Source organism: Nothobranchius furzeri, chromosome 5 (genome assembly GCF_043380555.1).
Source record: "Nothobranchius furzeri strain GRZ-AD chromosome 5, NfurGRZ-RIMD1, whole genome shotgun sequence".
In the NCBI taxonomy this organism is placed as follows: domain Eukaryota; kingdom Metazoa; phylum Chordata; class Actinopteri; order Cyprinodontiformes; family Nothobranchiidae; genus Nothobranchius; species Nothobranchius furzeri.
The window spans coordinates 39,408,128-39,420,627 of NC_091745.1; the positions used below are offsets into that span (position 1 = coordinate 39,408,128).

The 12,500-nt window shown below is 42.6% G+C and overlaps 1 protein-coding gene and 1 long non-coding RNA gene across 6 annotated transcripts in view; one reads left to right on the forward strand and one right to left on the reverse strand.

Annotated features, from left to right (window-relative positions):
- ptprub (protein tyrosine phosphatase receptor type Ub) overlaps nucleotides 1–12,500 on the forward strand; it is a 337,198-nt gene that overhangs the window by 296,697 nt on the left and 28,001 nt on the right. For 2 of the 4 annotated variants that reach the window (XM_070551690.1, XM_070551692.1), the window contains 4 exons: nucleotides 1,378–1,395; nucleotides 2,670–2,706; nucleotides 3,391–3,488; nucleotides 12,071–12,187. In XM_070551690.1, the coding sequence (XP_070407791.1) occupies nucleotides 1,378–1,395; nucleotides 2,670–2,706; nucleotides 3,391–3,488; nucleotides 12,071–12,187 (270 nt within the window). The remainder of the gene's footprint in view (nucleotides 1–1,377; nucleotides 1,396–2,669; nucleotides 2,707–3,390; nucleotides 3,489–12,070; nucleotides 12,188–12,500) is intronic. The other 2 variants (XM_070551691.1, XM_070551693.1) reach the window with 1 other exon arrangement.
- LOC139070066 (uncharacterized) lies at nucleotides 7,008–9,416 on the reverse strand. 2 transcript variants are annotated; one of them, XR_011520719.1, is made up of 4 exons: nucleotides 7,763–9,416; nucleotides 7,439–7,622; nucleotides 7,161–7,231; nucleotides 7,008–7,057 (listed from the first exon to the last, which is right to left on the reverse strand). It is a non-coding gene; the product is annotated as an uncharacterized lncRNA (long non-coding RNA). The 2 variants fall into 2 exon arrangements; XR_011520718.1 differs by lacking the exon at nucleotides 7,763–9,416 and having other exon boundaries at nucleotides 7,439–7,756.

Sequence of the window (12,500 nt, forward strand, 5' to 3'; positions counted from 1 at the left end):
TTACCTTGATATGTTAGCTTCCGTTTTGCTAATGGTGCGTTCGCTTTCTCCTCGGAACTCTGAATTCCCGACTAGAAGAACATGAACGTGCTCTAAAGTTTGGCTTCACTTTACTAAATGTAACGGGTGAAGACGAAACCAGTGACAACGATCTAAGTGTGAGGCATCATCATTTTAATCTGCTCCAGCAGCTAAATAAACTGTTAAAGATAACGTTAGCTTGATATGTTAGATTCCATTGCCACCGTTGTTATCAGCTAATGGTGCGTTCGCTTTTTCCTCGGAACTCCGAATTCCCGACTAGAAGAACATGAACGTGCTCTAAAGTTTGGCTTCACTTTACTAAATGTAACGGGTGAAGACGAAACCAGTGACAACGATCTAAGTGTGAGGCATCATCATTTTAATCTGCTCCAGCAGCTAAATAAACTGTTAAAGATAACGTTAGCTTGATATGTTAGCTTCCATTGCCACCGTTGTTATCAGCTAATGGTGCGTTCGCTTTCTCCTCGGAACTCCGAATTCCCGACTAGAAGAACATGAACGTGCTCTAAAGTTTGGCTTCACTTTACTAAATGTAACGGGTGAAGACGAAACCAGTGACAACGATCTAAGTGTGAGGCATCATCATTTTAATCTGCTCCAGCAGCTAAATAAACTGTTAAAGATAACGTTAGCTTGATATGTTAGCTTCCATTGCCACCGTTGTTATCAGCTAATGGTGCGTTCGCTTTCTCCTCGGAAATTCTAACTTCCCAGTAGGAAAAATCAAATGAAAGAAGACGGCCAAAGGAATGAAGATACACAGTAAATTTAGTTCACAGTAAAGATGTTTGCTTCAGTTTAATTATCAGCTTATAAAACTACAAGGACGATGTTAAAATACAAACAGTTGTATGTTATTTATCGTGATATTTATCAAAAATTGTTACATATTGAGAAAAATATATATTTAATTATAAAAGAGAATTAAAATAATAAACACTCAAAAGTATCGAAAATTGGTTCCGTTAAGTACCGGTATCGATTCCTAGGTACCAGGAATTAGTACCGGATCGATTCAAATGTCAAAGGTACCCATCCCTATATATATATATATATATATATATATATATATATATATATATATATATATATATGCTGTTTCTGAGGTACACTAAAACAAATAACTCAGAACTAAATTAGCTACAACTCCCACGAAAGTCAACCTATAGGATGCATTATAAAGGCCATAAATGAGCACACTAACATAAACACACCTGTATTCTCACACAGGCCTTCCACCTGTCTGTAACTCCTAAATCTATTTTCATTAACTAGCCTATATGTCTTCTTTTTCTACTCCCCATCCCACTTCCTCGACCTTGGACCCTGTAGATTCGGATTAACAGGGAAGTAAGTACATCGCTGCTCATTCTTCTGCCTGTCATTGCTTTATTTTTGTCATTCCCCTCCTCTCTTTTCCCCTTGTCCACTATCCACAAACGGCCCAAGGTCAAAGCGCTCCAGGTGCACCTTTTAACCCCAAAAACAAAATGTTTCTGGGCAAAGATTTTAACTGAACACAAAGAGCGGTGTCTTCTCTGAATAGAGGGCCCTGCTGTCTCTGTTAGCTTTTTGTAAGCGGCCAAGAATCAGGAAGTTTAGTTGCCATAGCAACTGTCTGAAGGAGAAGAGGAGTGGTGGTACTCACGATGATGGAGTTGTTTTGGCCGGGGCCTGAGGAATTGTGGATAGCGGTTCTCACAGCTACGGTTCATCCATCTCCATTTCAAACATGTCCCCGTTCATCTAAACACGTCCGCCCTGCGACTCGGCACGCTAGGACCAGCTCAGCGCTGTTATCTACAGCAAATAGCGCAGCGTCAAAGCAGATCTGGGCTTCCTACCGACTCATCGGAGTCATGGTAGTCAGACACCTGCAGCATCCAACCAACCGCAGCATCGGCGCGCTCCTCTAGGTGACGTTCTCAAAGAAAGGCAGAGGTTAGCTCAGCTGTTTGTCTCCTTTTAACAGTTGGCTTGCCCTAAAAGTGTTTCTAATTGAAAGTCCCCGGTGTGGTCTTTGTCATGTTTGTTTGCCTCAAGGTCGTAGAGGCGACCTGTCATTGTTCGTTCATATCCACCTCATGAAGCTGTGTGTGAAAACACCTCTCATCTATATCAAAGGTCGTCGCGTCTTTTGATATAAAGGTTTTCCGACTACTTTGCTGCTCATAATTAATTTTGCTCTTGAAGGCAGTTTGTGTTGCCGTCATGCATTTACGTAAGTTAGCGTTGCACTTGTTTGACTTATGCGTGGAAGGGTGTACAGCACAAACTCCACCTTCAGGCTAAGTGGGTTGATTTGTGCTATTTTTTAAAAGATCATTAGATTAGACACTTGAAATAAAAGCGTTTGTGTCGTCACGTCATGTCGCCACTAAACTGCCTGGAGGACTCAGACGTTGTTTGCTCATGATCCAGAGACGTTTGGCTCAACGTTTCGAACCCTTTGCGTGCTTGCATCTGGATTGGTCCGTAGATATGTTTCACAGTGGCAGACGGGGGGTCAGAAGGAGAGCGAGCGAGGGAGGAAAAGGGGGACACAGGATGAGACGCCCTCCCTTACTCATGTGCCCCAGGCTCAGATGACTTACTCCGCATGTCATTCCTCTCTTCTCTTCCAGGGCTACCATCGATCCAACCATTTCATCGCCACTCAGGGTGAGTATCCCCACGAGACTTCAGTGTATGGATTTAATAACGCTGAACACTTTTTTTTTTTTTGGTCACAGTTTAACATTTTGAAGATGATCAGACCAACGAGCTCAGACGCTCTCACAGCGCGCACATAACCCCAATCCAGACGTCACAAACTAAATAATAAAGATTGGATGGTTACAGAAAGTTCCTCTGTCTCTGGAGGACTGGTTTCTGTAGTTCCCACCGCTCACATCTGCTTATCTTGCACCGACACCCCTCTCCCCTCCTGTTCCATTCAGAGAAGCAGATGAAACTTGCAAGAGAGGGAGGAAGGGTGTCAGCGGTGCCTTTTGTCTCCCTCAATATTCTTCCCCCAGTTTTCAAGCTGTGACTTGCTTCCTAAATGTCTCCCCTCTCAGATGACAGTGAGTGACTGCTGGTCCCTGCTCAAGACTTTCATCATCGGCTTCTGCTGTTGCTTTCTAAGCTATACCCCCCCCCCCCCCCCCCTTCTGTCTGCCTGGAATTCCCAATAACTTTGTCCAAGGCACAATCCTGAGAGATCAGAACCCTGTCATCTGAGGAATGACACTCTGGTCACTAATATACAAGATTTCACAACAGCAGAGTCCCTTCTTGAGAAGTCGGGCTTTGATGCAGCACATCTTCTCCCTTTTTCTGTTATTTTGTTCTTCTTCCCTCCAGGGCCCAAGCAGGAGACTCTGTATGATTTCTGGAGGATGGTGTGGCAGGAAAACTGTTTCAGCATCGTCATGATCACTAAGCTGGTGGAGGTTGGCAGGGTACGTCATCTACACTCTTATCCCCCCCTTCTGTCACCAACCCACCATTCAAAAGCCTTCTGAAGCCATCAAAATGAAACAGTCTGCTGTTTATTGAAAAAGCCCTTTTTTCTTTTAAGGATGTGTTTTTGGAAAACTTTTCCTGTTCAAGCATCTGCAGCCTGAAGGCTGTTTGGTGTTGATCTACTTGACTGTTTAAAGTAATAAAACAATTGGTTTAAAAGACTGCTTGATACATTTGGAGGAGCTCTGTCTCCATAGAAACCGCATCAATGCCAGAGTGTTGGAGGTGCAAACACACTGGTCAGCAAATTAACAATCCATGCAATAACAGAAAAATCTTTAAGTAATTTTACCTAAAATAATTCATTTTAATGAGGTGAAATAGTTTATAACTTGGGTATTAATTCCATTATAACTAACATAAGTCTATATTTATGTGCAATAAATAAAATAGTCCAATAAATGCCAGCTTTTGGGGCCATTTCTCAGATGAACTCTTAGGTTTGTTTGCATCTTTTAAAATATGGTGGACATTTTCTCAAAGCTTTGCTGTGGATGGTGTGGATGTCACATGACATCAGGATATCTTCAGCCCAATTCCAATACTCACACTTCCACCCTTGTGCCTTTCAATTGTGCCTTCCCATCCAGGAGTGTGAGTGCATAAGGTGTCCCGATTTTTAAGCGTGCAAGTTGACCACGCCCCTTTTGCACTCTTGATCTGCACTTCGCTCAAGTCCACGTCAATGCGAACGTGGGCGAAGGGTAACCCTAACCCACAATGCATTGCTGCGTGGGAATTTTGAGAAGAAGGCGGAGCACAGACTCAAGTGCCTTTTCTGAAAATGAGTATTTTCATGTGAAAGTAGTTCATTTTAGGACGATTAATGAAATTTATTCATGCTCTGAATGTTTAGACAGAGATTTCATGTGGACAGCAATGAATGTAAGTTTAGTCGAATAAATGTTCAGCTTGCATCAATAGTTTCTTTAACACAGGAACATCGTGTTTTACCTTTTTGCTGACAGTTTCGACCACTCCTACAGTCTTCTGCAGAACTAGCCGCTAACAGCGGCATCACTTCCTTTTCCGTTTGTCTGCGGGCAGCAGAGGACAGTGTCGCCCTCTGCTGCCCGCGCTCTCCTCATCGATGACACAGTGCCATGCGTGATCCAATGTGAAGACCCCATCGTCTCCGTTCATTGTTGTTTGTCCGCGTCTCCTTATTTCTATCCCTTCTTTGATCCATCTTTTGTATGTCTGATGTTCTGTGTTTATGATCCTTGTCCTGTTTCAGTCCATTCTGTGGTTTTCTCCGGTGCAGTGGTCCGTTACGGCTGATTTCTTTATTGTACTTTCTGCTTCTTGTTTTGCTGCTCTTGTGTGTCTTCGACTTGTTTCCTTCTCACTCAAAAACAACCTTTCTTGTGTTAAAAAAGAACCAATTAATGCAATCAGAAGAAACACAGAATGAATACTCAAAAGATGTTTAAAGAAAAATTGCTCAGTTGTTTGTTGGAGTTGATAATAAAGATATATATTTTTAAGGTAGCACAAACAGCAACTGGCATCCAGGAATGCGTTGCGGTTGATGATGCAATGCTCCTTGACCCAATTCGACAATTATCTGCACACTCGTGCACTACACACTCGAAGCATTTCCTCCAAGTGCACTTCACAGAAGACCATAGGGCGCAGTGTGAGTATTGGGATGGGGCCTTCATTGTTACGGTCACCAACTTTATTCATAAAAAGCTTTTCAACGATCAAAGGGCCGTACACCCATGAAAAAAACTGTAACACATAATAACCTTGTAGGAATTTATCACCCATCAGTAACTGTACAGCTAGCTTGTAATTAGCCTAGCCATTAGCGTAAGTGTTAAGCTGGCGGATGAGTAATTATTGGGTTTCAGAACATCTGCCCATATTTTCGTTGTGTGGGTTCCTTTTATGAATTCAATAAGACACGAAAGATTACACAATTGTCCGTCACAGCATGGAGCTTTATTTCAGTTCTACAAACAAGTTCTGTAGGACAGCGGGTCGCCGAATGCCAGAGCCTTCAGCCGAACCTCCTCGAAAAGCCTAACTCACGTCAAATCAGAGACTATTTCAATACTTTACTGACGTCAGCCTTGCATAACCAGTAAATGGACCTTACACACACACACAAGTTGAAACATGTTTCCAGCAGATTCTGGACCAAACCATCTGCTTGCTGTCGGCTTCAGATAAATATTCTTACTGGAACTGATCTCAAACCTTGACTGAAAAAACGGGATGCTGGCGTTCTGCAGAGCACGTGTGACCTTGGTTCACAGGCACGCCTTTTAGCTCCAACAGTTGTTGTTTTACAAATATTTAAAGAGCGGGTCAATTGAGCCTCGGAGTCCTTCTCTACCCACGTATCAATTTTAAAAAATGCAACATTAGTAGGCGTTGCCTGGAGGACCGAGAGGGCGGAGCCGCGGCAGTGACGAAGACGACGGCTAACTAGACGATGCTAGCTCCCTTCACTCTATGCAGTTATTAGAAGTGGAGGATGTTTCTCCCCCTCCTTACCCAGACACTCGAGAAGAAAGGGACCAAGTCTATTTGGAGGAGACAAGCGGACCTGAGCCTTATTGTTGTGAGCTTGTGAGTTGCCTGTAACTCCCAGAACCGACCCAACAGAACCACCTCTGAACGTAAGTAGCCGTTAGCCATAAGATTGGATTAGCTGCAGGGTTTGTCTCCACGGCCCTGGAGAGCTAGTATTCAGCATGTTTTAGAGGTTTATCTGCTTCAGCACACCTGGTTTTAATCAGCAACAAATAGCTGAGCTGCTTAACAGCTAATCTAACCTGTTAAAGCAGGAAAATCCACTGAAACGTGCTGGATAGCAGCTCTCCGGTAGCTCTGGGCTCAAGTTACAGTCTGCTGCATAAAGTTATGAAAATACCCCATGAGAAAATTATTCTGTAATGTGTTCAGCTCACTAAAACTGCCCTGATTTATTTATTTACTGATAACAGCTGCTCTCTTGGTTTTAGGTCCTCTGGTGTCTGCAGCTGGTCTCTGGTGTCTGCAGCTGGTCTCCTGCTGGTGCCATCAGGATCAGGAGCTTCCAGAAGAATGTGCCTTTCAATGACTCTTTCCTCCTTATTTGTTATATTAATTAAATAAATCTCAATTTATATATTTCCTGTTTTTGTTCATGTCCATAAATACTTAAACATGCTTGAAATTAAAACGAGCTTTTAACAGTGAGGTGCTAGTTTAATTCATCACAATAGAGCAAGTTAAACATGCATTGTGATAATTCAATTAATGTAATTTATAAATATCCATTAAAATATCAAAACTGGAATCTATATGAGATATTTGGCAGCACAAAAAAACTTGTCAAACACAATATTTATTATAATAATTGTAGGCAGAGAGGAGACAGAGCTGATGGAGGTTCTCAGTCATCGAAGGATGGCTGAAGGCTTTCCAGGAACAGGAGATGTGGTGTTGTCTCTTCTCTCTCTATTCTGCCAGATGAACTGATAGGTTAAAGGTGTGTGAGGACATCCTCATGCTGTCATAACCAGATGACAGGAGTTATCAGGTGATCAGCCAGGCTAATGAGATGCAGAAAGAAAACAAATTCAGGACAGTGTACTATATGTGGTGTTGCTCACCTTATGTGCTGTTATAGAGTTATTAATGTGTGCCTGCCTCATGGTGTAGAGTCCATATTTTGCTGAGTGTCCTGCAATAATGCAGGTTTTTAGTTAATTTACTTTTGGTAGCAAAAACAAAATATTTAATGTAAAAGTTGTTTTCCAGGTGAATCAGCTCACACGTCACCACCAAGTGTCACGGGGGCAGAATCAGTAGCCTCCGTCATGATGTAATCACATACTTATTTAATTGTTAATATCTTAAAAATTCTGAAATGTTTTAATTTTTTTTTTACCTTGAACAGTTCACTGAGCTTGCACTGTCACTGAGGTGGAAGCTGGAATCAACAGCAGACACCTCACACCTTGGTCTTTTCAGGGGGTGTGGCCGCTGCTCTGGGACCTTCTGGAAGATGAATTTTCATCATGGTCCCCGTGGGTCACCAGACACACTGCGGCTGTGAACTCCATTCTGGCTGGCTATGTAAAAACAAAGAAGCAGCACATTTATAAATGTTTAAAAGAGCATAAAATCACGTGTAACAATAATCTGTAAAACAAATTAAAACTAGAAGGTAATAATAAAATGTTTACATAGAAGATTATTAAAAATAATTCACCTTTGCTACAGGGAAGGTTTCACGTCAGCCTGGACAAGTGCATTCTTGCAGCTAAATCAGTCTGACAGCCAGTGTCTTGGGTAGATTTAGCCTGAAAAAAAAATATAAGCACATTGTTGTTGGGAGTTTATAAAGTCAGATAATATACAAAAGAATCTCCTATATAGGTGCTTTATAACATTCCTAGTGTGTGATCATTATAACGTAAAAGTCAGTCACACATGATGTGGAGAGCCTGAAATGCGACCTCCTGAACAGAATTCCTCACAGAACCTGTTCACAAGCTGGATTTCATGCTGTAATGCTGTCTGTCAAGTGCTGCGTCAGTTAGTCACTGTTGCAGAATTGCCGACTGACTAGCTAAAGGAAGTGAACCACGTCTCTCAGACTTTGCATTTAGGTAGGGAATTGTCTTTAGAAGATGTTAAAACGTTTATTTAGCTTACTCACCTCAGACTGGAGCCCGCCGTGGTGGGGGAGCAGAGTCGGTGGGCTGCATCTAAATCGCGGAAGAGCCACGGTGGGCAGCCTCCCTCTTCAAACGGAGACGTGCAGAATCGCGGGTAAAATGCCCACAGAGTCACCGCAAGCATACTACACTACACCTACTCACCAATACTAACATGATATGGAGCACTAAACCCGAAATACTTTCCCAATTACACTAACAGCCAAACACTAACTAAACTACAATATCAAACAGCCAAATCTAACACTAAATAAGTATTTATAACACTAAAAGATATGCTAAGACTAGGATATGCTAATGCTATATGCTAATGCTGAACTACCACTGACCTCCTACACTCACTTGCAAATCCAACTCCCACTCGCCACAGGGCGTGGCCGAGACGCTCGTTGCTTTTATAACTTTGGCACGGAGCTGCTACGTAGTACTCTACTGGTTTACGTAGTACTTTACTCTTTAGCCATTGGCTAAAATTTATTCAAAATGACTCAAATTCTATGTTTTCAGCTGAAGGTGGCGCATTACTGTGGTTTTTAGACAGAATTTTTTATTTTTAAAGAAAATGCACCAAAATGCTAAAATAAAGAATGCACACATTTAAAATACTATTAGACACTCATTTATACAGTTCATCAGCAAAAAAAAGTTAATTTAGACGTTACTTGCTCTTTAAGCCCAGTTTATGCTTCTGTGTCGGTGCGGAGATTCACAACGCCGTTATCCGTCGTTGTGTGGGCGCTCCAACAGGCTCACAAGGATGGGCCGAGTCGAGCCTACGTTTCTAAACGTCCATCAAACGAGATGGAGAACGCTATTTAAACGCAATAGTAAATGCACTAACTTGGACCAGATACATGACAGGATATCGCAGAAAACCCCTCTGCTGTCCTCGCGGGGAATTGCTTTGCTACACTCCCCAGGGTTGTAGAGAAGTCCGAAGGAAAAACGTCTCCGTCAATGTGTGTGCGTCTCTCCATCGCTGAGCTGACGCAGAAGCATGAACTAGGCTTTAGGCTACAGTGGCTTCCTTTTGTCCAGCTTCGAGCTGACTTACAGGTATTCACCTGTTAGCTTACAACTCACAGCTAACGTGTACATCAGCAAAAACCTTAAGCTCATCTCAAACGAGCTCAAATACCTTATGGAACACTGAAAAATCTTTTTTTAACGATCATTTCTGATTATAATCAGTCACACTGAGGTTTTTAATGCAGACTGAACATGAAAATAGTCTCCTACACCTGGATCTCCTGCATCAGCTTCTGATGGAAAATCGACGATGAAACTCTAGGATTAGACAATCCTCAGATCTACATCACACTTTCACTGAATGTTCACGGACTCCCCCATCTTAACTCACGGGGAAAGCTGCTGTTGGTTTAGCGTCCGGGAAACAGCAGAGAATGTCTCGGCTAGTAGAAGCTAACCGTTAGCATTAGCTACTTCACCACACAGCAGAACTCCTTCAGACTTGTGTTCTTTGTGGAGATAAAATATCAGCAGTGCAGAGCAAACATCAGTGGTAGAGTTGCGTTGCCGTCAGCCAATCAGAGGCAAGAAGTGCAAATATCAGGACTCTAAATTCTGTCGTCTGAAGCTCAACTCTGATGTGGCAATTTTCTAGTAATCAGGTTCATCGGAGATCGCCCCTCCCTGCCCGAGTATGACTTAGACGGCGTTCATTCCTACTTGAATCCACTGCGATTGTATTGATTCAACGAGTGTTTCACTCTTTAAATATTTAGAATACTGTACAGACTACACCAGTGCTATTCAATTCTGCGCCTCGAGGGCCGGTATCCAGCACGTTTTAGTGGTTCTCTAATCCAACACAGTAGACTCGGGTTGAATCACCTGTGCAGCAGCTCATCAGGCTCTGCAGACACCTGTTAATCACCTGCTGATTGAAATCAGGCGTGTTGAAGCAGAGTTGAAACCAAAACATGCTGGACACCGGCCCTCGAGACCCAGAATTAAATAGCCCTGGACTAGACCATGAAGTTTTTGTGGCCTATAATAAAAATTGAGAAAAGCATCATAAAATGTGTTCAACCCATAAACATAGTTTATTTTGGGCTGGCATCCCGTAGAGTAGCAGCATTGTGTTTTACTGCACATTTGCTATCATTTCTACCTGAACCATCCTGTCCTTTTCAGTTCAGGCCAGAGAAACGGATCACCTCAGCAGATGGTTAAAATGGCACCATTTTTCTAACAGAAGCTCTTCATCCAATTAGGGCTGAAACGATTCCTCGAGTACCTCGAATAATTCGAGTACAAAAAATCCTCGAGTCAAATTCTCTGCCTCGAGGATTCGTTTAATTCATATTTAATTAATTCATGGTTTTGCAAACGCACGGGGTCATGTTTCACCCGGACCGAAATAAGTGACGCACATGCCCACTGCACTGCGAGTAGCGAATGTAACTTAACTTTCTCTTAAGCCATGGTGGACAACTTGAACCCGGGTGGAGTGCGAAAAAGACAGAAAATGTAAAAGTTGTGGAACCATTTTTCACGTCGTAAGGTGGAAAACGTAGTCCAGTATAAATACTGTAAAATGGATTTAGCCTACCACAACATCACATCTTCCGTGCTGCAGCACCTGTAAATGTCACTTCTGCAAGCGGACTCGGATCCTCTACAAGATAGTGCATTTTAGCCTTTATTTCTATGTATTCTGCAGACACTGTGCGACTTTTTCGTTTGTAGCAGTCAGTTTCAGCTCACACCGTACGTCTGGTAGCAACACGTCGGACTTAAAATGTGCTAAAAATTGCAGTTTTTACACAATATGTCGGACTTTTTATTGTGTTGTTATTGATATTTGTGTCCCTCGGGATTGCTGCAGGAGGACGCAGGTATTTATGAGAGTGGTGGAGGAAAACGAAAGAAAGTAAATAAATGTTTTGTGATCAGTATAATTTGACAAAACCACAGCAAACATGCTTTCTCGACAATCCTTGTTATTGTGTGAGGAAAAAAAAGTAGAAATTAATACGGACGTGTGTTAATAGGGAAACAGCCGGCGAGCTGTTTGCGCATGCGCCGTGAGCGGTTCTGGTTCTGTTTGGGCCGCATCCGCTCGCAGCGCTACTTCAACAGTTATCCTCCTAGTTTTTGTCTGGCTTGCAGGCTGGTAGATTCTCGCACGAGGGGAAAATCGGCTCAGGTTGTTTACTTATTTTTTGCACACGCATTTGTTTACTGTGAAGTAAAGTTGAAGTGCTGAAGTTTTGCAAACTTAATTTTGAATAAAACTTGAAGAATAACTGGCAATTGCTTTCTCATTTTGAGAGGTCTTTCATATTTTATAACATGCTATTTGATATAATGGTTTACAAACACAAAAGGGTAATTTATTAGAGTACTCGATTAATCGAAAAAAATATTCGATAGAGTACTCGATTACAAAAATATTCGATAGCTGCAGCCCTACATCCAATTTGGTTCCCCTTCCTCACAATTCTGGAAACAGTCAATAAACCAGAAGTGGTCTGTGTGGCAGAATCCAAATAACACCTCCATTAAATGAAAAAACGGACCTCCATTGTGTCTGGTGATGGCATAAAAAATGATGCCTTCCTGTTCCATTATGCTGTCCGTCATTATGTCATTATTTAGCTTTCTGCTGGCTCTGTCTATGCCCCTCTGTACAATATCTGCAGCTTGTGTTTGTTCTGCTGCAGCATCTGGAGGGCGGCGGCTTCGTGCTAGATTCATAATGGCGGCTGGTTTGATAACACTGAGAAGTGCAGATGAATTTTTTTCACTTACAGAAACAAAAGTTTGGATCTTGTGTGTTTTTACGGAAAAGTGTTGTTGGTTTTGTGCAACAGGTGAAGTGCTGTAAATACTGGCCTGATGACAGCGAGATGTACGGCGACGTCAAAATTACTCTGCTGAAGTCAGAAACGCTGGCCGACTACACGGTTCGGACCTTTGCCCTGGAGAGGGTGAGTTCATCACGGGGATCTAACATTCCTGCTTCTTCTTCATTTTTACGTTTAGACTTTTTATACATTTTTCGTGAAGTGAAAGGTAAAGAAATCATCAATAGAAGGGATTAGAAACGCAACAGGGCTGAGTGCTGATGGACACGCGGTCCACGTTTTAAACTGGGAGGGATTGACACCAGCAGCGATGTGAATGCTCCCGCCATCTTTCCGGCGTAGCTGCTAAAGCATGGCGTCCCCGACGGTCTCTGTCCTCTCATGGGAGGGGCTCAGAGCCACGCGGAGGTGACAGTGGCACAAACACTGGATTAGC